Below are 27,651 nucleotides of genomic sequence, written 5' to 3'. Positions count from 1 at the left end.
AAAATCACCTGAAAGGTCTCAAGTGGCAGCATAATATGGTGGAGAGTATAAGAACCACCTATATGAGATTGTTGATATCTAACCATTTTGGCCTACAAAAATGCTAATTTTATGTGGTTCACGCCAATATTGTGACTGGCAGTCAGAAGATGGGGTGAGAAGCAAGCAAGAAATGTCAACTTCCTCTTAGGTGAGAAGCAACATAATAGCTATCTCATACAGGGGAGAGCTCACCACAGGCAGTAAAGCAGTATGTACGTCCATAGCTACTATGATCATCCGACACCTGTCACCCACGTGTGATGCTGGTCCGTGTAGACCAGCATCAGGAATCTTGTTGGACACAAGTGTCCTCAACTAGCTCACAAGCTTGCCGAGGGAGGGGAAGTCTTACGTCTCCCCCACATTGCTTACCACAGGGTCTTGCGGACAAGAGCACAGAATTCCTGTTACCTCGTTACCCAACAAACGCCAGCTGTCCAGAAGTGGGTATGTGAGACTGATCTGCAGCCACACTGTCCTTATTCTTCTTGGGCAAGAGTCAGGTTTTAGTGGTGATTACAGGCAGGAGGTCATTTTTATTCCCTCTCTCCTTTGCCATCCTGGAAGCTTTAACCCAACCCATGGCCTGGTGCTTCTCCTTTGTTTATCTCCTCCGTCCTGTACATACAGATGACGTCCTCGTTTGGGGCCTCGTTCACCTTCACCGAGATGACTGTGGAAACCTCTGATTTATCCTCACTGCCTCCTCCTTGTTCTCTTGTTCATACATTCAGTGAGTACTCAGGAAGCATGCACTGGGTGACCTGCGCAGGGTCTCCACTAGCACACCTGGCAGGTCCCTTTGTGCAAATTAGAGAAAGGTGTCCCCTCGAGCCTGCCAGCAGGTGGAAGGGCAAAGAGGTGCCGCCTGCTCCTGAGGGGGCAACTTTGATGCGTAGAGGAGAGCTGAAGCTCAGCCCCACGTGTGGCCTCTGTAGGCACCCTGATCAGGGCACACCCCGTACAACCAACCACATGAGATGGCCCTGACCGGCACTGTGCTGAGCACTGCGGGGAGGCGGCCCAAAAGATACAGGTCAAGTCCAGAAGGTCCAGGGAGAACACCCAGAGGATGGCCTGCAAGCAGCTCAGGAAGGCTAAAGGTCTGCACAGAATGAAGCTGCAGGGAGGAAGATCAAAGGCAGCAAGACTGTTTGGAATACTAAGGAGGAGAAGGTGTAGGGGGGGTTGGGCTTCAGGTCCCGTTGCAGACTCTGAGGTCCCCGAGGGCGCTGTCACTGGGCAGATGGCAGGAGCCCGTCGTGGCTTCCCCAAGCCTCCCTCCTCCCGTACTGCTGGCGTGTCCTCTCCTTCCCCCATCTCCGGCTGTTTCAAAATCTGTTCCCTACTGGAGTTGTGTTCAGCACTGACTACTGCGTATGAATACAATTGCAGTAGGTGCAAGATCTAACTTATTTTAGTTTATCTTACATATTTGGAGTTAGGGCCTCTTGATGGTCAACATGTAAATATATTCAAACAATATGCAAAACAGGGGCGTAAGATGAGTTGAAAAAAATCTGGTAGCCTTATGGTGAGTTCTCTCTACAGAGGGACTTTTTTTAAGATAAGACATCCCTTGGCAGGTCCAGGGGCTCTTCTGGCTGGAGGGGGGTCCCTCCTGGCCTTGTTTGGGTCTTCTCCCTTTCCTCCTCCACCTATTACTATTTATTAACCATTTATTCCACAAGAGGCGGAGCTAGTCCCTAATACTGCTGGGGTTCTCCACCTGGGATTCAATATCACCACCACCTGGGGAGCTTTTATTTTTTATTATTATTATTTTTTATAATAGTGTTTATTTTTACTTGTTGACAGTTTGCTTTATTTATTTATTTATTTTTGGCTGTGTTGGGTGTTTGTTTCTGTGCGAGGGCTTTCTCTAGTTGTGGAGAGCTGGGGCCACTCTTCATCGCGGTGCGCGGGCCTCTCACTATCGCGGCCTCTCTTGTTGCGGAGCACAGGCTCCAGACGCGCAGGCTCAGTAATTTTGGCTCACGGGCCCAGTTGCTCCGCGGCATGTGGGATCCTCCCAGACCGGGGCACAAACCCGTGTCCCCTGCATCGGCAGGCAGACTCTCAACCACTGCGCCACCAGGGAAGCCCCTGGGGAGCTTTTAAAACTTGTCAATTCTGGACCCCACCCAGTGCAATCAAATTAAATTCACTGGTAATAGGGCCCAGGCTCAGTATATATATTTTTTCTTTTTTTTTCTTTTTTTTAGCTCTCTAGGTTCTTGCCACTTAAGTGAGGGGTTGTTATAGACCAGCACCATTGGTCTCTTATCCGTTCTCATGTGAGACCCTCCCATGTCTCATGGGAGCACCTAACATCACCATGTGGGAAGTTGTTAGAAATGCAGAGTCTAAGGCCCCCACCCCAGTCCCACTGAATCAGAAGCTGCATGTTAACAAATCTCCAGGGGACGCTTATCTCATGAAAGTCTGAGAATGCTGTTCTAGGCTGACTCAAACTCAGGGGCATAGTGGAATCACCTGGGGAGCTTTCAAATATGCTGATGCTGAAGCCCAGTCACAGAAATTCTGAAGTCATTGGCCTAGGGCGAGGCTGAGGCTCTGGAACTTAAAAGCCCTCTAGGTGATTCAGATGTATAGCCAGGTTGAAGGACCACTGTACTAGACGATCCCAATGTGCAGCCATTGCCCTAATGCAGGAAATTTGGCTCCAACGAAAACTTCTCTTAAGTGAGTCATGTGTTACTATTATATACAAGTAGATGCTACGAAAGTAATAATAAAGTCATAACTGAAAATGCAGCAAACTTGGAAAAAAATCCATGTTTAAGGAAAAGTCTTTCTGATAAAAAAACTGACAAACTGCTAACAATATTTGAAATAGCAGCAATAATTAACTAAGCTAACGTCCATTTGAGGATCTGCCATTTGATATGTGACTTCTCATCCAAGCTAGTGGTTTCCTTACTTAGCTGATAGCTGGTGCAGAGGTCTCTACTTTGGCTGCACATTACAATCACCTGGAGAACTGAGAAAAAGAAAAAAACCTCAGGCCACACTCCAGCCCAATTAAACCAGAGCCTTGTGGTGAGTCGCAGGCATCAGTGAGACTTCAAGTCTCACTGCAAGCTTCAAGGGAGACTCCAAGGTGCAGCCAAGGATGAGAACCTCTGCACCATGGTTTCAAAGTGCCACCGAAGTGTCTTACTGGTCCTAGAAAGGATCTGGGATTGCTGGACTTTAAAAGTTGCCAGCACGTAATCCTACCATATTTAGGCAGGGGAGCTGGGTACCAATTTTGCAACATCCCACTAATGAAGTGACTGGGAACGATAACTTTGAGAGGGACGGCAGTTTTCCCTGCTTGGAAGCCATGATGCTGTACGTGTCCACCCACTGAATCAGTAGCCGTCATGGCAGGGCTTGGAAGTGGTGGTGGGGAGAGGGTGAACACCAAGAAGTCCTTGCTGAGCCTGTAGTTCAAACTAGATGCTTAGATCAAGTCCATAGTGAATAGAAGGAAGTCTGCTAATTTCCAGCTGCTTGAGGGTCCACACCTCAAGCTCCCAGGAGGCAGAGTGAGCAAGGACAGGGCACGTGGAATCAAGGAAGTCCCTGCCAGTAGCAGGGACTAAGCTCTTCAGATGCTGAGAGAAGCTTGTGGGGGGAAAGCATGAGTGATGAAACTGGGGAGTATGCTGCCTGGCTCCCACTCTTTAGGAACTTTCTCTTTGTCTTCTGCAGTGAGGGATATATTGGGTTAGCCAAGAAGTTAGTTCAGGTTTTTCGTAGGATGTTATGGAGAAACCCAAACAACCTTTTTGGCCAACCCAATAGCTCCAGGGCTAGAAAATGCTCTACCCTTTACCCAACTTAGTTTCTCATGACCGGTGAGCCCTGAGGTAACAAAATAGTTGCATCAGAGGAGTTTTGCTGAAGCCAGTACCAGTGCCTCAGGTTCAGGTATTACACTGCTGAATCTTATCCATTTATGTATTTTCCAAAAAGTCACATTTCCCCTTAGGTGGAGCCAGTGTAACTTAAATTTACAGCTTTCACAAAAACCACATGATCATCTCAGTAGATGTAGAAAAAAGCATTTGACAAAATCTTTTATGATTAAAACAGTCAACAAACTAGATGTGAAGGGGAACCCCCAAATCCTGAGAAAGGACTAAATTGAAGGCAGTACAAACAGAATCCCAATTTAACAAATATCAATCCGTCTAGCCTCTCGTTGGCTGAGAACTCTCCAGTGCTCCAGCAAAGTGTCCAACCTCATGCTGTTTTGCTTTTGAAGTTCTAATGAATTCATATTCCAGGAAGAGCCCTGTATAATCAGACACTTTTACAAATGCCGACCCAACTCACGGTTGGCTTACTTAACAAACCTATTTTTATTTAGGTGAAATGTGTTTACATAGCAATTGGAGTTTTAAAAATAGCAATTGGGTTTTAATGTTAACTCATATTTAGTTCTTGTTAGAAAATCTGAGAGGCTTTTCAAAATACATTGGTGAGGGACTTCCATGGTGGTGCAGTGGTTAAGAATCCGCCTGCCAATGCAGGGGACACGGGTTTGATCACTGGTCCGGGAAGACCCCACATGCCGCGGAGCAACTAAGCCCGCAAGCCACAACTACTGAGCCCACGTGCCACAACTATTGAAGCCCACGCCCATGCTCTGCAACAAGAGAAGCCACCGCAGTGAGAAGCCCGCGCACCGCAACGAAGAGTAACTCCTGCTCGCCACAGCTAGAGAAAGCCCACGCACAGCAACGAAGACCCAACACAGCCAAAAATAAATAAAATTTTAATATATATATACATTGGTAAGTTGGGGAAGGGATGATTTTATGTCAGCACACACAGGTCAGGAACCAGGGCGTGTTGGCTAGATGCTGCTTTCAACCCCAGATCTGATTCTAGTTTTCACTAGGTAACAAGTGATCACTAGCGGGGCAGATCCTTGGGAAAAGCACAAAGATAAACGAGTCCCTGCAATTCTCAGGCAGTGACCACTCAGCCCTTGTCAGGTGGCTGAGGCACTGAGGGGCCAGAGTCCATGCAGAGATGGGGAGAACGTGACCACACGGAGTGGGGAGCACAGGGGGCTTGGGGTATGGATCGGCCACTGTGTGCTTCCCGTGTCCTGGGAACCACCATGTGGGGTCACACTGCCGCCTCCCTAGGAAGCAAGGGCTACAGAAACTTGGCATTAGGAGAACTTCTGTCATATTCAGTGAGAGGGGACCTAGCCCTGTTCTCAGGGGGCTGAAGTGGATTCTCCTCCGGGTCTCCCTCTCCTCCCATCTTAAGTAAGAGGTACCCTTTCCCAGGGCCTCACAGCACCAGGCAGTGAGGACCTGCACCACCTCTGGTGAGGCAGCCAACAGGCACCAGCAGGGGCTGGAGTGAGACCTGCTCTCCTAAGCCTGAGGTCAGGTTCACAGGCACCTGCATGGCCAATGCAGCACGCTCCAGCTCCCTCCCAGGCCCCTGTGGATCCCCCTGTGGGAGGATGCCTGGGTTTGCTTATCAGGATCCTGCTGCCTGGCCTGGCTCTTGTGGTGGTCAGCATCACACTGGCTGCTACAGCACTTGGGAGCATTCCCACGGCTTAGAAACTTCTGCTCCTCAGCAACCCCCAAGTAGCCAACATACAAGTCTGAGTTTGCCACACCCCCCGGTGATTCACTGCTGGCCATGCCCTGTGGGGGCAGATGCTCAGCTGGGCTGGTTCCCCTGACCTCAAGCTACCTGCCCAGATTCTACTCCTCTCCTCTGGCCCAGGCAGCTGAGGCTCCAGAGGGCCCCAGTGCAGGGTTCCACCCAAGTTACAACCAATGCAGATAGAGAAGAAGCTTGCCAGAGCCCAGGCAAACATCCAAATCCAGAGCTTGGGAAGGCAGGTGGGACTGAGGTGGAGGCCTCAGCTGATCTCTCTTCACAAGCAGCAGAGCTCTCTGAAGCCAAGGCCAGGTGGTATATGCTGTACAAGGTCCAGAGACCCTAACTGAGGACTCCACATCTTAGCCTTGACGCTGATACTTGGCTCTGAGATGCTCTTGCCTCACCCACGGATGACCCTCAGCCAGCACCATATGCTGGAGGGCTCAGATGGAAACAGGGAAGGTCAAGCAACTTCCAAGTTGTTCCCCTTGTCACATTCATGCTATCACTCCATAAACAAAAATGTATCGACCCTGTAAGTTCTGGGCCTAATACTTTTTTTGAATTATCTAAATGGCAGTCCAGACTTAACCAATTGCAGAAAAGAACTTTATTCAGGGGCTTCCCTGGTGGCGCAGTGGTTGAGAGTCTGCCTCCCGGTCCGGGAGGATCCCACATGCCGCGGAGCGGCTGGGCCCGTGAGCCATGGCCGCTGAGCCTGCGCGTCTGGAGCCTGTGCTCCGCAACAGGAGAGGCCACAACAGTGAGAGGCCCGCCAAAAAAAAAAAAAAAATAGAACTTGATTCAGGACTTTTCATAATGTCACTCTTAAATTCAAAACTGAGTTGAAAAGCAATTGTAACTACAATAATGATTTAGGTAGCACAATTAATTCTAAATCATTTTAGTACATAATACCATGATGATTAATTTTACGTGCCAACTTGACCAGGCCACAAGGTGCCAGATATTTGGTAAAACATTATTCTAGGTGTGTCTGTGAAGACATATCTGGATGAGATTAACATATGAATCAGCAGACTGAGTAAAGCAGACTGCCTTCCCTAATGTGGGTGGGCCTCATCCAATCAGTGGAAGATACCAAGTAGGCCAATTCTCCCCTGAGTAAAAAAGGAACTCCTCCTGCCTGACAGCCTTCCAGATTTTCCTGCCTTGAGACTTGAACTGAAACATTGGTTCTTCCTGGTTCTCAAGCTTGCCAGCCTTTGGACTGGAACTTATACCAATAGCTCTCCTGGGTCCCCAGCTTCCTGACTGCAGCTCTTGGGACTTGGCCTCCATAATCATGTGGGTCTTATTGTCCTTATACCACATCTCATATATATCTCACACACATACGCACACACACAGACATACCCTACTGGTTCTGTTTCTCTGGAGAACCCTGATGAAGACAATGCCTATGCATTACTCACTAGATAGTTAACACATGTCAGTGCCTAGATGCGTGCTCTCCACACACCTCCGCACCGCATCTCCCCATCCTGACCCAACACGGGTGTATGCGTAGCTCTCAGCACCATGCTGCCCAGAACATACAGTGACTGGACCCGAGAGCGGAATGAAGGAAAGGATGGACTCAGGGCTAGATGGGCGGTGGGCTGGCAAGCATTTAAGGAGAGAGGGCCACATATGTCCATTAGCCTCTGTCCTCAGAGGGCTAAAAGGGATAGTGGGCGTGATCATGGTTATGCTCTTCACAGACTTCCCCAGACTGTCTTCACAAAGGGTTGTACTAACTTATTTTGCCACCAGCGGGGCATGAGGGTGCCTAGCTGGCCATGTGCTCATGCACAGCCCTTTGCACTCTTTACACCAGGGTTTTGGACATTCCAGGAAAAGAGGCATGATATAGTGAGTGAAGGTGGCCATGGAAAGGGGCTGGAGATCTGGAACGCTGGGTAAAGATTTATAACGGCCTTATTTGAGCAATGATGAAACAATCTATGGATCATGTTAAACCTTCAAGATCAGTATTTCCCACCTTAAGCTGATCTGTATTCTATCATTTTACACCTCTGCTGGTCAAATATTTTTTTTTACTGTGGTAAAATACACGTAACATAAAATTTACCATTTTAACCATTTTTAAGCATACGATTCAGTGGCATTAAATACATCCCCACTGTTGTGTAACCATCACCACCATCCATCTCCAGAACTTTTCATCAACCTGCCCATTCCCTCTCCCCCCAGCCCCTGGAAACCACTATTCTATTGTACTTTCTGTCCCTATGACTTTGAATGCCCTAGGTACCTCATGTAAGTGAGATCATACAGTATTTGTCCTTTTGTGACTGGCTTATTTCACTTAGCATCATGTCCACAAGGTTTATCCATGTTGTTGCTCGTGTGAGATTCTCCTTCCTTTTTAAGGTTGAATAATACTCCATTACACGTACGTACCACATTTTCTTTACCCATTCATCCACTGATGGATACGGATTATTTCCACCTTTTGACTACTGTGAATGATGCTGCTATGAACAAATATCTCTTCAAAACCCTGCTTTCAATTCTTTTGGGTATATCCCAGAAGTGGAACTGCTGGATCATATGGTTTTTTGAGGGAAAACCATACTTCTTTCTGTAGTGGCTGTATCACTTTATGTTTCCACTCAAACGTTATTTTAAAATATTTTCTGCTGCATTCAAGTCCAGTTACCACTAAAGGGGTGTTTTTGAACCAAAAAAAAAAAAAAAATCATCTTTTATGTGCCCTTGCCCTTTAGAAACTGCCTCCACAAATTCTAATAAATTTTGCTAAATTCCCATTTGTTTATAAACATAAAAAATAATAAGAAAACAAATAAATCATTTTGAAATAATACATGAATAAATTGCTATTTAGGACACCACACAGAAATGATACGGCCCTTTCGTTTTGTTTGTTTGTCTTTCCTGGGGCTCTACCTCCACTGTGCCCATGGCAGCTCCAAGGAGAGGTCAGCACTGTGGAGCAAGCAAGTAGGGAAAGACAGGGGACAGGAGTTGGGGCGGGCCGTGTGTGCGGATGTAGGGTTCCTGCGTCCCTCTGGGATCTGAGCCTAGACGGCTCGGGCAGAGTATGGCGAGTGCCTCAGTGGAAGCGGTACTTTCTGGCTGGCTTGAGGTTGACGTATGTGGCCTTCATTTCCCCAGCCTTAGGGTCCCGCACATCTTTGAATCACTCCACTTTGGTGCTCACCACCTGGTTGTCCATGTACTGGGTCAGCTTCTTGGGAGCCTCCTCAGGAGCCACAGGCCGGTGAATCTTCTGATTCTCTGCGCTATCCACCATCATGTACTTCTGCAGGATGGAGGACTTCAGCTCATCCTTTTGGGGGCCTCTGAGGCGCCTGGGCAGGTCCTGGTTGGGGCCATCCCAGGCTGGAGGCCTCTCCTCCTTCTCCTCTACCAGCATCTGCACAGCTTCTTCTGAGTCCCCTCGAGCTCTGGCCAACACCCACTGGGCCTGCTCCACCGAAAAGGTAAGGAACACCTCCAGAAGTACGTCCACCCCCGGCAGCAGCTCCTCCTCAGCACCGGATGCCTCATCTTGGGTGTCCCTAGCAGCAGTTGGAGAAGACATCGTCTCTTCTTTGAACCACTGCAGAGGCTCTGGGGAGACAGATACCTGACCCTGGACCTCAGAGTTCTGTGGTTGCAGGTTCTCTTTGTTCCTGGCACCACTCAACTGCCCTGAGAGCTTCTGCATCATTTCCCCTATGGTACCCCTTGGGATGTGGGCGAAGCCAGGCACATAGGCCTCCATCATCTCAGTGAAGGCCTCCATATGGAAATTCTCCTCTGATGGGCCTGAGGGGCCCAGGCCCTCAAGGACCCCAAACACATAGAAGATGACCTCACCCAAGCCACTGAGGTCAGCCTCTGGGAGGTGCGTCTGAACAAAGGTAAGGGGGGCTGCACTGACAACCCTCTCTGGCTCCACACTCTCTCCCCTTCTGCTCCGTCCGGCGCCGCCGGCAACTCGTCCCGCGCAGTGCAGCTCTCATCCCACAACCCCACCAATGAGCGATACGGCCCTTTAAAAGTTCTTTTAAAGCAATTTTGACTCTAAGAGCTGATAAAGGTTGAAAATAAAAATTTCTCACAGAAGATTACGCACAAATCCTGATTCCTAAAGGACTCCTCTATTTGGGGCTGTATCTGCAGTCCTCTGAGGGAGTTGGAGGAGTGTAACTGCACTCTGTCACTGCCTACTCTCTACGCTGGGAACAGAAATATTGGGAAAAATTGAGTTCTCTGTTGTAAGGCCCATGGTCTGACCTTGTGTGACAATTCTGATGCTCATAGAAGAATCTGTGGGACTAGAATAAAGAGCCCATTCATCGATCCTTTCCTATACACCCCCCAAGTGACGGTAAAATTCACCTACAAATTCCAGCCATGCTTATGACTATTGATAACTAGGTATTTACACCAGCATCTGTAATAATCGAGGCCTACGTATGTTCTCAGTTTGCTAAGTTCCCAACTGCCCAGAGAGATTCCTCCCCTATTTTGAAGAACTATGTTTCAGTTACTATGGCAACAGGGCAAGGAGAAGTGGGGAGCTTTCCATGGGCACAAGAGCAAAAGAACAGCTATTTGTCCTCCCACTGGCAGAACAGGGCCATTCGTGAGATTAGCATGTGGTGCAAACACAAACAAGCATGCAGCCCGCTTCAGAAAAGCCAAGACATTTTCAGGGCAAACTCTCTCACAAAGCAATTATATCACACCTTAATCAAGTGCTCCATTTTGTACTGAAAGGAAGAGATACTCTTTTGTGTCCAAAGCAGACACACATAGGATAGCAGTTTGTGGTCCGCTGTGGATTCACTTCAAAGGAAGGAGTCAGGGCACAGGGTGGGGAAGACCCATGGGCTGTGGGCCGGCCTTTCGGCCATTGTGGGGTGCCATGCAGAAGGAGGGATGCTGGTGAGGGACTTCCCTCCTGGCCTATACTTGCCATGGAAACCCCAGGAAAAGAGGTGAGTGTCAAATAAGGGACAGATTTATCAGAAATAGAGAAAAAAGCAGAACCCTTATTTTTGCTCACTTTGGTAAAATTTGTGTAATGCTGTTTCAGTGCAGATCTCTTCCTCCTCAGACGATCAGAATACCAAAGGGCAAAAACAAGTGACCCAGTAATGGAACTCTTTTTTTCATACAGAATGAGAAAGCAAACAAACATCCATATCAAAATTACTCATTATCCTAAGTGAAATAAGCCAGACACGCAAGGACTAATAATGTACGATTCCACTTCTGTGAGGTACCTAGAGTAGTCAATTCCTAGAGACAGGAAGTATTATAGAATGGTGAGGGGGAAGGGGGAGGGGAGTTACCGTTTAGTGGGTACAGAGTTTCAGTTCGGGAAGATGAAAAAGTTCTGGAAATGGATGGTGGTGATGATTGCACAACAGTGAGAATGTACTTAATGCCACTGAACAATAAGCTTTAAATAGTTAAAATAGTAAAATGTATGTTATGTATATTTTACCACGGTGAAAAAAAATTTAAAGTTAACAATTCTCTTTCCCTTGTTATATATCCATGCTATTGTTTCATAAACACAAATGTACTGATCAAATTCAGTACGGATCATGCATCCAATAAATACCAAGTCCACCACGAGCTGGCCCTTAGGCCAAGGGTTGAGCAAACATGGACAAGAAGCCATGTGTCCAGCAGACCCTCGCTGGTCACTGAATCCACTTCTTTGGCCACAGAACTGTAGTTCTCCAGATAGGTGCATGAGTGGGGTAAGTCCCAAGAGCAGAGGAAACCCTGTACAACTGGGTGACCATTAATGGGTCCCGAAGAAGAGAGCAAGTTTTCCATGAAAACAGAGATCCACGTTTATATCTCGAATGGATCCATCCTTATAAACTAATGTGGCCACAGCACCACTCTGCCCCGTGGCACTTGGGTGCTCGGTAGCACTTCTAAGGGCAACGCTGCCATTTTTCAGAAAGGCAAATGAAGAGGAGTTTGATACAAGCTAAGGCCGAGTCAGCCCAGCAGACGATAAGGAGGAAGACAAGGGCAGGGGTGAGGGTATTTGAGAGGAGGTGAGGGAGAGGAAGAGATGAGGAAAAGAAAGGGAGGGAGGAGAAAGGATGGGTCCTGAAGGAAAGTAGGTGGATAAGAAAGTGGGAGGGAGGGAGGGAAGGAAGGCGGAGGTGAGGGCCAAGAGGGAGAGCGGGGGATGGGATGAGAGGAGAGGAGCTTTGTTTTGCTGCAAAGCTCCTTGATTCCGGCTGAAGAGGGGATGACAATAGAGCATGTGCCTGCTAGTGGGCATTCACCATAATCCCACTTTCTTGCCCTACTTTTGGTGAGAAGAGGAGGAGCAGAGGTTTTATCTGAATGGAAAACTGGAGGGATTTTATTCCCCCCCCACCCCCGGAGTGACACTGAGGTCAAGAGGGAAACCTGCACTCCTTCACTGAGCACGTTTAAGAACACAATGTGATTAGCATCTCTTCTGTTTCTGGGCTGCTTCAACCTGGGGCTCCCGGAAACACAAAGAAGTCTAAGGATGTTGTTTATCAATAGTTAACTGAGTTAATGTCGCTGAGAACTGCAGGAATGATGCTCAGGACCCTCTACCCAGAGTGATTCTTTTTAAATTAATTAATTAATTAATCAAGTTTTGGCTGCGTTGGTTCTTCGTTGCTGCGTGCAGGCTTTCTCTAGTTGCGGCGAGCGGGGGCTACTCTTCGTTGTGGTGCACGGGCTTCTCATTGCGGTGGCTTCTCTTGTTGCGGAGCACGGGCTCTAGGCGTGCTGGCTTCCATAGTTGTGGCACACGAGCTAAGTAGTTGTGACTCGCGGGCTCTACAGTGCAGGCTCAGGAGTTGTGGCGCACGGGCTTAGTTGCTCCGCGGCATGTGGGATCTTCCCAGACCAGGGCTCAAACCCATGTCCCCTGCATTGCCAGGCGGATTCTTTATTTTATATTTATTTATTTTATTTTTGGCTGTGTTGGGTCTTCGCCGCTGGGTGCGGGCTTTCTCTAGTTGTGCGAGCAGGGGCCACCCCTCGTTGCAGTGTGCTGGCTTCCCGTTGTGGTGGCCCCTCTTGTTGCAGAGCATGGGCTCTAGGTGCGCGGGCTCAGTAGTTGTGGCTCGTGGGCTCTAGAGCGCAGGCTCAGTAGTTGTGGTGCACGGGCTTAGCTGCTCCGCGGCATGTGGGATCTTCCCGGACCAGGGATCAAACCCGTGTCCCCTGCACTGGCAAGCGGCATCTTAATCACTGTGCCACAAGGGCAGTCCCCATAGCAATTTGATAGATGCATGTCCCAGTGTTGGGAATGATGAGAGAAAGCACCTGTCAAGTGCAGAACGTGGGAGCTTTTGGTAAATTGTAATTAAAACCTAAAGGACGTGCCAGTTGACTTCTCTTAGCCTCTGTAGAGACGATTTGGGGTTTTGGATGGTGAAATTCTGAGTGCAAGGAACCAAGAGCTTACTTGTTCCACTCCTGGCCATAACTGAGCACCCAGAGCAGAGCCTTATGTCTGGATTGTTCACTGCTGGCATTCCTGCCTAAGAAGATCTGATTCTAAAACGAGTTGCATAAAAGACAATATTTAGTACTTAATGTATTAAAACAGCCAATGGAGAGTATAGGAAATATTATCACCACAGGCCCACCAGAAAATTTCACACAAAAAAAGGCCATTCACAAAAGTTCTCCATTTAGAGATTCCATTAGTACTCGGTTATCTTGGCTCAAAGAATAATAAATTTAAAGCTGAGATAACTAATTCCTGGCTTGGCAGAACTCTAGAGGTAACTGAGCAAATGTGAACTAGAAAGGTCAATTTCTCAACTTTTTTTTAAAGGTCACGAAAGAAGACTGTCAACCTGACAGATGTAACCATGGATTCTTTTACAGAGTCCTTCAAAAGCTCAAAGGCTGCTAAATGTGTCAAATTATGCATCTCCCCCATGACCGGGGGTTCTCTGATATGAAAGTAATCATGGGAGAAATTTTTTTCCTCCAGAAAAATGGATCTGCAATTTTGAGAAAACAGTTCTCTCCGCATCTTATTTATTGAATTTTTTTGGTAGCTGTCGTGAAAATCATCTAGGTTAACGGGATCTTCGTTTTCTCCCTAGATTCTCTCAAAAATTCCTTTCAAGTGTCAATCGCAATGAAATGAGGCCAAAATGTTACACAGCTTAGAATTTTGATATTTTGTTAGCTATAGTCCTTTGATTACCCTGATATGTAGATCTGGGGAAATTTTAATACTGATCTCTCTCTAGCGCTGAATAATTTTTAGAAAAAACACAGTCTAATTGCCAGACCCATACCACACACACGAAAGCTGTGAATACAAGCTGTGATCACGAATCACGTGTATGTGGCTTTGACTGTGTGGGACCCACAATAAGATTAAGATTGTTTTTTCCTTCTTAATTATTCAGAGCTAAGTGTGATGAAAATTAAAACTAAACATATGGATGTGATCATGAAGGCTTTCTCTAACATAGTTTTTTTTTTTTAAAGTTAATGTGCTACAGGCACTAACTCCTTTAAATATTTAAGGCAAGACTTCCTAGAACTTCTAATTTTAGGGGAGCTTAAGATTTTTTTCTTATTCAATGCCACACTTAGCAATGCACCAGACAAAGTGCAAAACAGCCTCTTTTTCCTTTATATTTAGTTCTAAAAAAAACCACTCTTATTGAATTTGTATTGTTACTTAGTTTTCTGTGCAATGAACTGGTCAGACTCAGAGAGTAACACTTTTATTGTAAATACACAGGGAATAAAATGAAAAATTAAGAGGGGAATCCTTTCCACAAGCTGTATGTCCATGACAATCTATGTTATGGTTTATTTTTGACTTGATTCAGGGTTTTCTATGATAATGGAAAGAGAGATGGAATAGGTTATCCAGAGGACACGATAACCAGACAATTTTTTGCATGTGTCTTTGTAATGTATTAACTAAGTTAAAAAGCTAATTTAATCTTATTTCTATCTGGAATAACACCGATATTTGTCTTCCTTTGGTATGTGCAACTGATATGCTAAGAAATAGGTGGCTCGGAAGTCTGCTGGGTGACAAGGACAGACCACTTGAGACTGAAAAGTTGTTGTAGGTTATCATGGTACCGTATGGACAATCTCCAAATGGTCCTTCCTCTGACTCTGGTTTCAGAAATGCAAACCGGGGACAGAGGAACTCTGAGCTACAAGTTAGGAGGCCTGAAACATCCATCCGTAGATAGATGACGCTGGACTTCAGCTTCTGCCTGCCTGGCACATGTCCCTGGCACCCTGGTTCCATGCTTCCTTCTCACATGTCCTTTCTCTCCATTCCCACTTGCGCCTCCCAAATCTCTCACTGACTCCACATTCAGCTGAGCTCACATTTCTTTGCTAACCCCAAACTCCTAGATGCACTTCCAGGGAGAATTCAACTGCCATCCATCACTCTAAATTGGTCCTTACCCTGACAGTCACTTCTGTCTTCCTCCTGGTTCTGCTCACTTAGCTAAGGTTAGGCTGGAGGGCTTAGCAGAATGCTGACTGTCCATATTGGCCAACCAGCTCCCAGTTAGTTTATGTTTGACTAAGTTACCTTTGCCAGGTCTCTGTGACTATAGTACAAGTGCTGAATACAAGAGCATTTGGTTCAAAAACCAAATAATAGAGCAAACTTTGTAGTAGTTCTCCATGGCATCCAGCATTTTAAAGAAAACAGAGCAAAGGAGCAAAACCTAAGAACTCAGTTTATCTCGTTCCCAGCAAGATCAGTAGACTGCAATAACAGCCCAAAGGCAGGAAAAAACCATAGGATATTAAATTACAAAATACCAACATTTACATAGTAATTCCCACTAATTAAGAAAGATATAAGTTGTTTGTTATAAACATCACCAGGTCTTGAGCAAACACCAAGAGCTCACCACAGAGCCAAACCAAGCATTTGTCTAATCAGAGCCACTTTCCAAAGCGTTTTATTGGTACAGCTGCAGAGCGCACATTTTATCACACATGCTAATAATCCCAGTTATGGTGCCTACATTTTAGTCATTTGTTCTGGGCTTGTTTCTCAAACAATTAGCACTAATGAATGGTCAGAATACCTCGGATCATATATGTCTAACTGCAGTCAAGAGAGGTTCTCGTCTGCATGTACATTTCAATTTACCTCTGGGGATAATGTTTGTTAATTGTATTTCTTTATATGCAAGCTAAGAAAAAGGCAGCTCAGGCAAAAAGGGACTAAGTGTTCTCCTCTTTCCCTTTGTTCCCACAAGAAGCTAAAGTCACTTCAAGAGGCACTTAATCCCATCATCCGCGGTTACAATTGCCTTGCAACATCAATCAAAAAGAATCTGAAGTAAAATGATGCAGCTATATTGTGTAATTAAAAGCAATTCAGGTAGTTATTGCTTGGGGCCCTTTATGGGTCCAAATACTTAAAATGGCCCTGCAGGGATCCTAAACACTGTAGTGTTTTAAATTTGGTCAGTAATAATATCTGGAGGAAAGGAAAGAATATGCAAAAAAAAACAAACAAAAAAAAACCCCAAAAGACCTCAAACAACAAAAAAAGCCTACTAGCCTCTCCTAGTGCGAATTGTAAAGCAAAAGACCAGGGAGAGCAAGAGCCTAAAGTGAAAAAACCCATGACTCGCAACTACAAAGTGAAATAAACGTAGAAAAAAAAGGAAGGAGAAAAAGAAAACAATTGATGTTTTCCAAATTCAACAGTCCCTGTCCCAATCCAACTTTTGCACTTGAGAAAAAAGAGTGTCAAAATGTTGGCTGGGTCTCTTCAACCTGAAATGAAACAGCCTTGTACGACCTATATTATAAAAAATAGAGGCTGTGTGAAAATCCAAACTTATTAAGAAAATAAATTTATGGTATGTTTAATGCCACAGTTACTTATAAAGGCAAGATGTGAAAAGTACTTTTTAAAAGTTTGGCACAGATTTTTTTTAAGTGATTTACTTAAATCATTTTTAAAAATTAAATGCTTTGGGGCTTCCCTGGTGGCGCAGTGGTTGAGAGTCTGCCTGCCGATGCAGGGGACGCGGGTTCGTGCCCCGGTCCGGGAAGATCCCACAAGCCGCGGAGCGGCTGGGCCCGTGAGCCATGGCCACTGAGCCTGCGCATCCGGAGCCTGGGCTCCGCAACGGGAGAGGCCACAAAAGTGAGAAGCCCGCGTATCGCCAAAAAAAAAAAAAAAAAAAAAAAAAAAAAAAAAATTAAATGCTTTGGCTTTTAAGGCTTCATATATGGCTTTTTAAGCCAACAAGAGTTTAGCACAGTATTTTCTGTTGTGTGCTTTTAACAAAGAGCCATCATTGACAGGAGGCTGGGAAAATGTATAACTCTCTGGTTTTGATTCTTGGCTAAAATATTTTTAAGTAAAAACACAACTCCTCAACAGATGTAAGACTAGATGTTAAAATAACAATGTATGTTTAAGTTTTATCATCAATTCCCCTTTTATAATAAAAATGGGAAAGAAGGCTTCCTGTTGATTTACGAAAGGATTTCAGGGAAAAATGCTAAGCGTGTGCCAAAGTGAGCTATTGGATATTAAGGAACTTTTTATGAAAGACACCAGTTTACTGCCAGGATAAGGTGCATTCTGGAAGCAGATGACTAGTGAAAATACTCCATATCACTAGAATACACAGCACTTTGCAGCAGCCTCTATAAATACTTTCTAAAATACAGCTTAGTGGCAAATGTTCATTGTGGCCTGAAAAGTATTATGTGTGGGCATGTGAGGGTCATAAGATTTAACATTCAAACCACAAAATGACTGTCAGGTGAGATAGCCAACAACAGTTCATTTAAACACAGAATTGACCTCATTTTCCACACAAATATTCTAGTAATTTAAGTGAGTGCAAAAGCCTACAGCTGAAAAATGCAAAAGTACTCCCTCAAAGGTTAACCTTATACGAACTACTGATGCAAAATGGAAGAATGGAACCAATCGTATTTCATTCTTTAACAGAACCAAACTTTAAAAAAATCTGTCATTAAAAACAAAATCTGCTGACCATGCTTCTTCCATTATATTGATCATAGTGTTAGGGACACTATATATGCTCAAGCAGTTTTGTGTCGTAAGTACTTCCTATAAACTTAAACCTATTTATTATTATTCAGCGTCCAGTCTTCAAGCATCCGTTCAAAATCATTACCTTCAATGGGTGGGGAGTGGGGTCTGACATTCCCCCACTGCAGTATTCTTCTCACCCTTACCTTCTAGCTGCCCTTGTGAGGCGTCACACTCCGTGGGACTAAGAAGAGCAAGTGGGTGACAGAAGTGTCCTGGGATTACTTGAGCTTGATTCCCTGTCTCTCCACCACCACCACCAAAGTGCCCAGATAATTTACTTCATAATCAGGTACCGGTGCTTCTTTGCCACGACTGTGCTGCCCTACCTGAAGGCCAGGCACCAAGCTGAAAAAAACCCTCTATTTTGGATCCACCAAAGTATCTGTTCATGTCCTACAGTTTTTATTTCACTAGCCTTTGGATTTAGATAGGCAGGTACTTATTTTTAGGGAAAGGAAGTGTAAACTTTTAACAAGGGACATTTTAGGAATACCCCAAACTGCACTAAGTAAGAAGGAGAAAAACAGATCAATGATAATGAATTGCAGGCAAAAGTCTGTACTGCGATCTGTCTCCTGTAACAATTCCCAGACAGGTGCTTATCAATATCATATTTCTTTCCTCCCACACCCCAGGTCTCCTCACTGCTCCCCTGTCCCTGATGCTCCCCTGGAATTCCCTGTGGATGGTGCCCACCACAAGCTGCCAGGAGCAGCCCTACAACCATCCCCTTCAATTCCTGCCATTGATCCAGCTGTGTGCATGCTGGCTAAATGCTGCCAGGTCAAGCTGGAGAACAGGACTTGAAAATTCAGTGCTAATTACTCTGATTACAATCTGTGTCTCAAGCAGCCAGAGCCTCCGGGAAGTTGTCTACATGCGACCTGTCTCTGAATCAAAAATCTCAGTTTGAGAGATGTAGAATCTATACCTGAGGACTTTCCAGCTCGTTAAGTTATAATATGGGCGTCAAGTCGTTCATGATACCTTCTCCCGAAGCATATGACTAAGGCAAGCCCAGAACGTGGAATGTACAAGACAGACGCGGAGGGGAAAGGATCAAACAGATGCCACGTAGCCACAAAAATTGCAAACACCAGCCCTGCAACATGATGCTCAGATGGCGATTTTCCTGAGATGACTTGAGACCCTTTGAACTCAATGAAGGAGTGAGTAGGGGCTTAAGGGAACATGCCCACAGGCGTCCTCGGTCCGCAAAGAGCCAGAGCCAGCTTGTCATGAGAACCTTGAACTTCTCAGGATCCATGCCAGTTGTGTATTTACCACTGAGCTCCCAAAGGCAGATGTACTAGAGTCAGAGAAAGTGATTTCATGAATATATTTATATGACATAAAGAACCCAAAAAACGTTGATGCGAGAGAATGCTAAGATACCAGTTTATTTTCCTAGGCTCACCAGCGTTTCTTTACATAAATTTGAATCATTTGGAAATAGGCTGCGGAGCAAGGCAGCTAGTTTTGCCCTGGAGTACATGGCTTATTTTCCTTTCTTCACAGACTATGTGCAGATATGCTTGTCCCTGACCAAGTTTGTATAAATAGAGTTCTTCCCAGGGCATGAATATTAGAACAGAATTAATTGCTCTGAATCATCATGCAGAATTCTGAAGGGATTTCTATTCTCACAGTGACATCACAATGCTAGGTTTCCAGATGCTGCCAAAGAGTTGAGTGTGATTTCGCCTCTAACCCATCATGGGGGCCCTTCTGCAGCTGGCGGGCACCATACAGGCTTTCTGATATGTGCCCAAAGCAAGGATTCTGAGGAAGAGAGGCTTTTCAGGGGACACTTTGGCGCTAAGTGGAGTCCCAAGACAGTAGGCAAAACCTGAACTGTCATTTTGAGCCTGGCCTGAACTGGCCAACACACGTCAAACACCACAGGGCCTTTATGAAATATTTTTCTTTCCTCCCCTCATTTCCTTCTTTCAAGTACTTAGTTCACAAGGTGTGTCTGTTATGTGTGTTTATTTGAAAACGAAACCGCTTTTAAAGGCCTCAGTTGTTTTACAACAAGAACCCTGAAAATAGAAGATAAAAATTTCAGTATGAACCCATTCTACAGAATACCATTATTTGATGACTTATTTAAATTATTTGCTGATTACTCAATCTAAACACAATTTTAAAAATAGAAGGGGCTTCCCTGGTGGCGCAGTAGTTGAGAATCTGCCTGCTAATGCAGGGGACAGGGGTTCAAGCCCTGGTCTGGGAAGATCCCACATGCCGCGGAGCAACTAGGCCTGTGAGCCACAACTACTGAGCCTGCGCGTCTGGAGCCTGTGCTCCGCAACAAGAGAGGCCGCAATAGTGAGAGGCCCGCGCACTGCGATGGAGAGTGGCCCCCACCTGCCACAACTAGAGAAAGCCCTCGCACAGAAACAAAGACCCAACACAGCCAAAAATAAATAAATAAATTTTTAAAAAAAAGTAACAAATGTTCAAGTACAATTGGTGTCTTAAGAAAAAAAAATAGAAGTGATTGTATGTTTTTAAATTTTGGTAACTTCAAATGGTAATTTTTCTCTTTTTAAGAATTAAATGAAATCACAGTGTTAGCTTACCAAAACAAACAATTCCTGTATTTAAATAAAACGTACTGAGCTCCATGTCAGGCGCTCCTGCCACTCAAAGTGAAGAATCTTGTAAGTCAAAACTTTTGGATACCTTAAGTTTTCATTTTTTTGTTTTTTCTGTGTACAACGAGAGAGCCAGCAAATCTCCTTAGTCTGTTTCTGAATATGGGTCTATGGGTCTGAATCTCTGGGTCTGTTTAGTTGGCAATAAGAACTTGGCCCTTTGCTTAATTTCCAAAATACACAACAGCTCATACAGCTCAAAAAAACCAAGCAACCCAATTGAAAAACAGGCAGAAGACCTAAATAGACATTTCTCCAAAGAAGAAATACAGATGGCCAACAGGCACATGAAAAGATGCTCAACATCCCTAATTATTAGAGAAATGCAAATCAAAACTACAATGAGGTATCACCTCACACAGGTCAGAATGGCCATCACCAAAAAGTCTACAGATAATAAATGCTGGAGAGGGTATGGAGAAAGGGAACCCTCCTACATTGTTGGTGGGAATGTAAATTGGTGCAACTACTATGGAAAACAGCATGCAGATTCCTTAAAAAACTAAAAATAGAGTTACCATATGATCCAGCAATCTCACTCCTGGGTATATATCTGGAGAAAACTCTAATTCAAAAAGATACATGCACCCCAATGTTCACTGCCACACTATTTACAATAGCCAAGACGTGGAAGCAACCTAAATGTCCATCAACAGATGAACGGATAAAGATGTGGTACATATATAAAATGGAATATTCGCCATAAAAAAGAACGACATAATGCCATTTGCAGCAACATCGATGGACCTAGAGATTACCATGCTAAGTAAAGTAAGTCAGAGACAAATATCATGATATCACTTATATATGGAATCTAAAAAAAAATGATACAAATGAACTTATTGACAAAACAGAAACAGACTCACAGACATAGAAAACAAATTTATGATTACCAAAGGGGAAGGCAGGAGGGGAGGGATAAATGAGGAGTATAGGATTAATAGATACACACCACTATACATAAAATAAACAACAAGGATTTATTTTATAGCACATGGAACTATACTCAGTATCTTGTAATAAACTAAAATGGAAAAGAATCTGAAACAGAATACACACACACACACACACACACTGAATCACGTTGCAGTACAACAGAAACTAACACTACATTGTAAGTCAACTATACTTCAATAAAAAATAAAAAAGAACTCGGCCCTTTGGCTTGTGGACACTAATACAAGTTGATTAGCATCCAGCAAGGCCTGGAGTGGGCCACACTCATGGGCGTGGACCACCTTGCTTACCATCTTCCTTCCTGGTTAATTGTAGGGACCATCCAAGTCACCCTCACTGGGTTTCTCAATGGCCAAGAAACCCTTGCATTTGTTCCTCTTCTCAGACAAATTCTTCTAACAACCATCTGCCCTACACCATACCACAGGCATAATCTGTCCCCTGCAAGCTGAAAAATAGCTTACTCTACAAGCCCACTAAATAGAAAATGCACCAAAAATAGGCTGTGATCAATACAAATAAGTACAAGGAAGACTGCTCCAGAAATAATTTCAATTTTATACAATTGATTTGTTCTTTCAAGGAGCCCTTAATTTACTCAATCCCTGATTGAGTTGTTACATGAATCAGGAAGGATTAACTATGAAGATAAAGGCAGATATTTCAATCAGGGAATACCCGCGATGGTCTAATTAAAGAATTTTTGCATCTCACTTACAGAACATTGCTGCTTAAGTATGGCACGGCATTTATTTAAAATGTCCCAGAGGCAATTAAGCCCTTGATTAACAATAACATTTTCTTCCTTAACTTCATTCTCAATTACCATGAAGCTCATTTCTCATTGCCTGGAACTTCCAGCATGTGGTACTCATGGCTTTAACTTGCATGTGATTCCACAAAAGCCACCTAAAAAGGTTAGAAGGAATTGAGGTACACAGGAACTAGCCTCTTCTAAAAGTTGGAAGTCTTACTTGTTTTGCAGTTTCCTCACTCATCTCCTTCAGCTTGCAGCCTAGCCACATCCATGTATGTGTGACGACTCCACTCCAAGTTATGGGAGGAACAAGGGGATGTGGTGACCAGGACACAATTCCTAACTCTGAGAGTTCAGTTTTTCTTGAACTCAGAGCAGACCTGGATCTGGTGACACCTTAAGCGTGTCACTTAACCTCTCAGTCTCAGATTCAGATTCTGAGTTGGATGTAATAATAGGATTGTTGTGAGAAGTCTAATGAAATGATGCACGTGACACACCTGATAAAGTGCTTTGCACACAGAAAGCCCAATCAATAATAGCTCCTACTATTAAGGATAGTCTTCCCTGACCTCTGTGAGCTAGTCAGGTGGGTCTGGAACAGAGGGTCGCCTAGGATTCACACACCCACACAGACAGATAGTGGGAGGCACTCTGTCACACCCGGGAAACACACCTACCAAGGGGACTGGGGAGCCCACTTCCATGCTAAGGGTCGGCACCACAGAAAATAAAGAAGTCAGACTTATGTTTCCTCTCTGATGCCCCCTAAGTCTTCACAACTTAATAGCTGGATAAGTGATCTACACATTTTGACTTATCTGTGAATTTGTCATCAGCTCTACAAGAGTGTTTCACGATTATCTATGTACATTAATCTACATCTGAAAAGAGAGAAGAATCAAAAGGGTTTTGCCATTCATTTTATTTTAACGCTAGACATATTTTTATTCAGTATTTCACTGATTCAACAAATAGATATTGGACATGTAAGCCAGGCAGGGATATCCAAATGGGGAGGAGAGAATCAGCCTTGGGGGAAGTCGAGGTCTAGCTGGGGAGACTGGGATCTCTAAGGCAAGAGGGCAAATTCTAACTCTAGTTGGAAAACAGTGGGAGGGGCGATTCTGAGAAGGCTTCTCAGAGGTGGTGACAACAGATGGGGCCTTGGAAGGAGGAGGACAAACTCCAGAGGCAAAAAGTGCATTGTGGACGCAGTATAATGAGAAAGATTGAGACCATCTCCTCAAGTATCACCAGTGATTTTCTTTCTTTGCAAATGCCATGCCTACCTCTAATTCGTATCTGTTGCCCTCCTGCATGTGGGGGATTTCCAGGTATAAACACCAGCTATTTGAAATACCAAGACAATGTCCTTTTTCCAATGCTGTACTCTGTCACAGATGGTGACCAAAACAGTGACACTCAATATCCTAAAATTTTCTGACCTAAAAAAAAACTGCCAGACTTCCCTGGTGGTGCAGTGGTTAAGAATCCACCTGCCAATGCAGGGGACACGGGTTTGATCCCTGGTCCGGGAAGATCCCAAATGCCGCGGAGCAACTAAGCCCATGCGCCACAACTACTGAGCCTGCACTCTAGAGCCTGCGAGCCACAACTACTGAGCCCACGTGCCACAACTACTGAAGCCCACACACCTAGAGCCTGTGCTCCGCAACAAGAGAAGCCACCACAATGAGAAGCCCGCGCACCGCAACGAAGAGTAGCCCCCGCTCGCCGCAACTAGAGAAAGCCTGCGTGCCGCAACGAAGACCCAACGCAGCCAAAAATAAATAAATTTTAAAAATAAATTTATATTTAAAAAACTCCCTTTTTTACTCTTCAGTAACATTTATTTATGCTTTTAAAATCATCTTTGAAATATATAGGACTTAAGTAATAATTCTTCTTAAGTAGATAGGGTGTTCCTTTAAAATCAGAATCATGTTGAAAGGAGATACAACCAGATTATATTTTGCATTATCTGAAGCTTATGAGAGCATTATTTAGGGACTTCCAGTATACAAGGGATAGTGTGTCTGTCCACAGATACAAAATTTTAAAATGAAAGGCACCAGGACTCATACACACTAAGGCAAACAAACTTAAGTTCTCAATGGTAGTTTTTATTCTTTTTTTTTCTTTTTAACATCTGTTGAGTCCTTTACTTGCATTATCTCACTTAATCCTTCCCAAAATCCTACAAAGTAAGTACTATTATTGCCATCTATTTTACATCGGGCAACACAGGTTTATTTTATTCTCTAACCTTAAATTTTCAAACAGGCAGCCGCTGACACTATTATGCCACATTTCACAACAGATACCAGTTTTTTCAGGGCACTGCACAAGCCAAAGAATATTAACTCCATCCATACTGGCTTCACGCTTAAAAAAGAAAATTGAAATAGAGATTTAGGCAAATAATGACATTGTAAAGATGCCTTTTTTTCTCTTCAAAATTTTCTTTACGTGACAGTTTAGAACAGGACTCAGCAAGCTTTACCTGAAAGGGCCAGATAGTAAATTATTTCAGACTTGTGAGCTGAGAGACAAAGTCAAGGATATTATACAGGGACTTGTGTAACAAGAGGGAACACAAATTTCCACATACTTGGTAATGACAAAATTCAAAATTAAATTGCGTACAATTTTTTTGTAATACAGCTCTACTCACGAGAAGAATAGCACTCTTTTGGGGGGGATAGCATCTTGCTTATTAATTGGAGTTCAAAGGTAATGTTCCCTATTCTCAATTCTTTCATCTGGAAAAACCATTCTTAGTTCGAGAGCTGCACAAAAATAGGTGTCAGGCAGAATTTGGCCCTGGGACCCTGGTTTAGAATATTTCTCTAAGGCTTGAGCCACAGACAACTTCACTTACCCTGGAGACCCAGATTTGCACAGACACAGGGCCCAAGTCACAGAGAAGTACTCATCTTTGAATCACAGGCCAGTGTACTAGTCCTGATTATTACTCAGAGACATCAACAAGTAGAACGCTTCCAGGGCTCCTGGCTCCTTTCCCGTGGGATTCTCATTTTTTTATATCACTTGTTAACTTGGGAGGTTTGAAGTTGCTGCTACACCTACTAGTTTGTGCTGAACTAAAGAAAAGTCAGTTTGGTGTAAATCATGGAAAGCAACTATATATTCTCCTCTATTTGTGGCATTTAAAAAAAAATCTCAGTTTCTCTTATTTCCCTTATCCTGACACCAATAAATTTCTTTTTTGGCAAAGTTTTAACAGATCAGTTTTGTGTTCCTAAGTATATCCAGCATTTCACCCTCCTTTTAAATACAAACCCCAGAAACTTAGTCTTCTGTGGGCTCCCTGCTCTTTGTGCGACCACAGGGTAGGGGTAGGGGAGGAGAGGGGAAAGAGGTGAGGAAGGAAGATACTGGCTCACAAAAGTCCAGAGAGTATTTGACTAAAAAAATAGAGAGCAGGGTGGAAGAAATGAATCAGAAATCCCAAAAACAGAGGAGGTTATTTTTTTCTTTTAAAAGATTAAGGATTGCAGGTTTTCATGCTTACTCAGATGGAACAAGAAAATATTTCAACCTCTTTGCCTCATTCAGTTTGGGTATGAACAAAATAAAGGCCAGGCACATTCAAAACATCCATTATAATTTTCTTCTTCCCTTTAAGATGATGAGACAACTGGTGAGAGATTTGGGATTACACTCCACACAGTAAATGATCATGGGGAAGAAAAGTGGGAAGCACACCCAAAACTCCAAGGGATCCGGAACCGGTACAGCTCTTCCCTGCCTTTCACGGTGACAGACATTCTAGGTAGAGCTTCCTTGCCATTGTGAGTTACATTCCAGTTCTAGCATCAAGCCGGACACTCTGATTCCAGTTGTTCAGAACGAACAGGGAAGTGCACACAGCTGTTTTATACAAGTGTCCAAAGGAGCATGAGCTGTTTCTTTTGAGGAGAGGAACCGTATTTTCCAAATTAGTCCAACTTGTGGTTGACAGGCTGAGCGCCCGTTTATCTCCAGCTATAAGGAACGCGTGCTCCTGATGACTAGCCATGCCTTCCAGGAAGCGGTTCACCACCACCGTGCTGTACACTGGGAGTGCAGGAGGTAGAACGCAAGGGAAATACACAAATGAGGAGAGGAAGGAAGTGAAGGCAGTAATTTTGACAATAAAGTGGAAAGGGTTTCAAGGGTTCAAATTACAACTGGGTCCTTCAATTCAGCTTGAGCAGCCCTCCTTGTCTACACAGATAAGTCTGTTGATTTGCCTGTTAGCGCCAACTCCCTAGTGATTAAAATTTCTTCAAGATCTCTTCTTTACCATCCCTACTGCACAGTACATCACTGGGACTCCAAGATCTTAAAAAAATAATCTAAATAACTGGAAGGAAGAACAGGAGGTAATATTTGAGAGGCAGAAACAGAGACAGAGAACGGACTTTAAGAGTCATGGTTTTAGGGAGTCGTGATTGTAGGAAGCACTCTTTTTGCTGACCCTGGCACTATACCTTGTACATAATGCATGCTAATTAAACAGATGAATGAGTAAAAAAAAAATGCAAAAGCCAAAAATCTTAAACTAGCTTTATATAAATATCTGTTCCTTAATCATGTAGTAGTGATAATAATTACTTGAAAAGAATTTTAAAAATTAGAAGAGCAAGTAGAATCACACTGCTTACTTACCAACCAGTATACTGCGTTAACCATGAAAATGAAAACAATGATACAGTCAGGAAATTGCCAAGGAAGTTGATGTATTAATATTTTTAAATATCTTTGAGTGAAGTATAAAGTTGTCCTGTAGAAACTGAAGGTGGGGTGCAGGTAAAGAATGCCTCTTTTGCTACACAGTGTTTTTATATTTTAGCTCTATTTTTAAGCTCTCAAGATATTTATAGCACTTATTTAATGGCTATGTTCTCAGAGATCAAGAAAGGGGGTACAGGTTTTATTTAAAACTTACTTAAAATAGCAAAATTACAAAACAGTGATTCATTATCATAATCCTCCTGTGGACATAGATTAAAATACACAGGAAACCGATTTCTCTCTGAAAAGGGAAGAAGGAAAAGACCGCTTTAAGATGCTGCTATATAATGCCAAAATCCTGAAAACAACTTGGTCTGAAAGATGTTGGCGTCTTTACATAATATACTGCATCCAGAAAACAGGAAAAAGAAAGAAAAAAAGAAAACGAATATATACTACCAACAAAAGCAAAGCCCCCGCAGAATATACTGCAAAAGTCCAAAGCTTCTGATACTATTCATGCAAGTAAGTATACCTGTACTTCCTGTGTTTGAAAATGTGTCAACCCCTTAGCCTCCAATGCAGAAGTAAGTGACAGTTTTACTAAAGAATTGAGTAGAGATTCCTGAAATGCTGTCGGACGTGACAGTACAGGCCTTCTGAATATCAGAAGACTCCTAGGTTTCCCCCTCGCCATCATGCAACATGGCCACTGTCCACGT

General features: G+C 44.0%; 2 protein-coding genes across 3 annotated transcripts in view; both read right to left on the bottom strand.

Annotated features, from left to right (window-relative positions):
• CLYBL (citramalyl-CoA lyase) overlaps positions 1-27,651 on the bottom strand; it is a 233,288-nt gene that overhangs the window by 98,703 nt on the left and 106,934 nt on the right. The gene's annotated exons all lie outside the window — the stretch shown is intronic.
• On the bottom strand, positions 8,124-10,262 carry LOC309792550 (CUE domain-containing protein 2-like). Its single transcript, XM_082602230.1, has one exon. It carries the CDS (start codon positions 9,485-9,487, stop codon positions 8,879-8,881), a length of 609 nt encoding a protein of 202 aa, XP_082458356.1. The 5' UTR covers positions 9,488-10,262; the 3' UTR covers positions 8,124-8,878.

Source organism: Mesoplodon mirus (assembly GCF_964341445.2).
Source record: "Mesoplodon mirus genome assembly, chromosome: 17".
Classification (NCBI taxonomy): Eukaryota; Metazoa; Chordata; class Mammalia; order Artiodactyla; family Ziphiidae; genus Mesoplodon; species Mesoplodon mirus.
The sequence above is the reverse complement of the archived record's forward strand: the minus strand, read 5'-3'. Positions and strand labels throughout refer to the sequence as shown.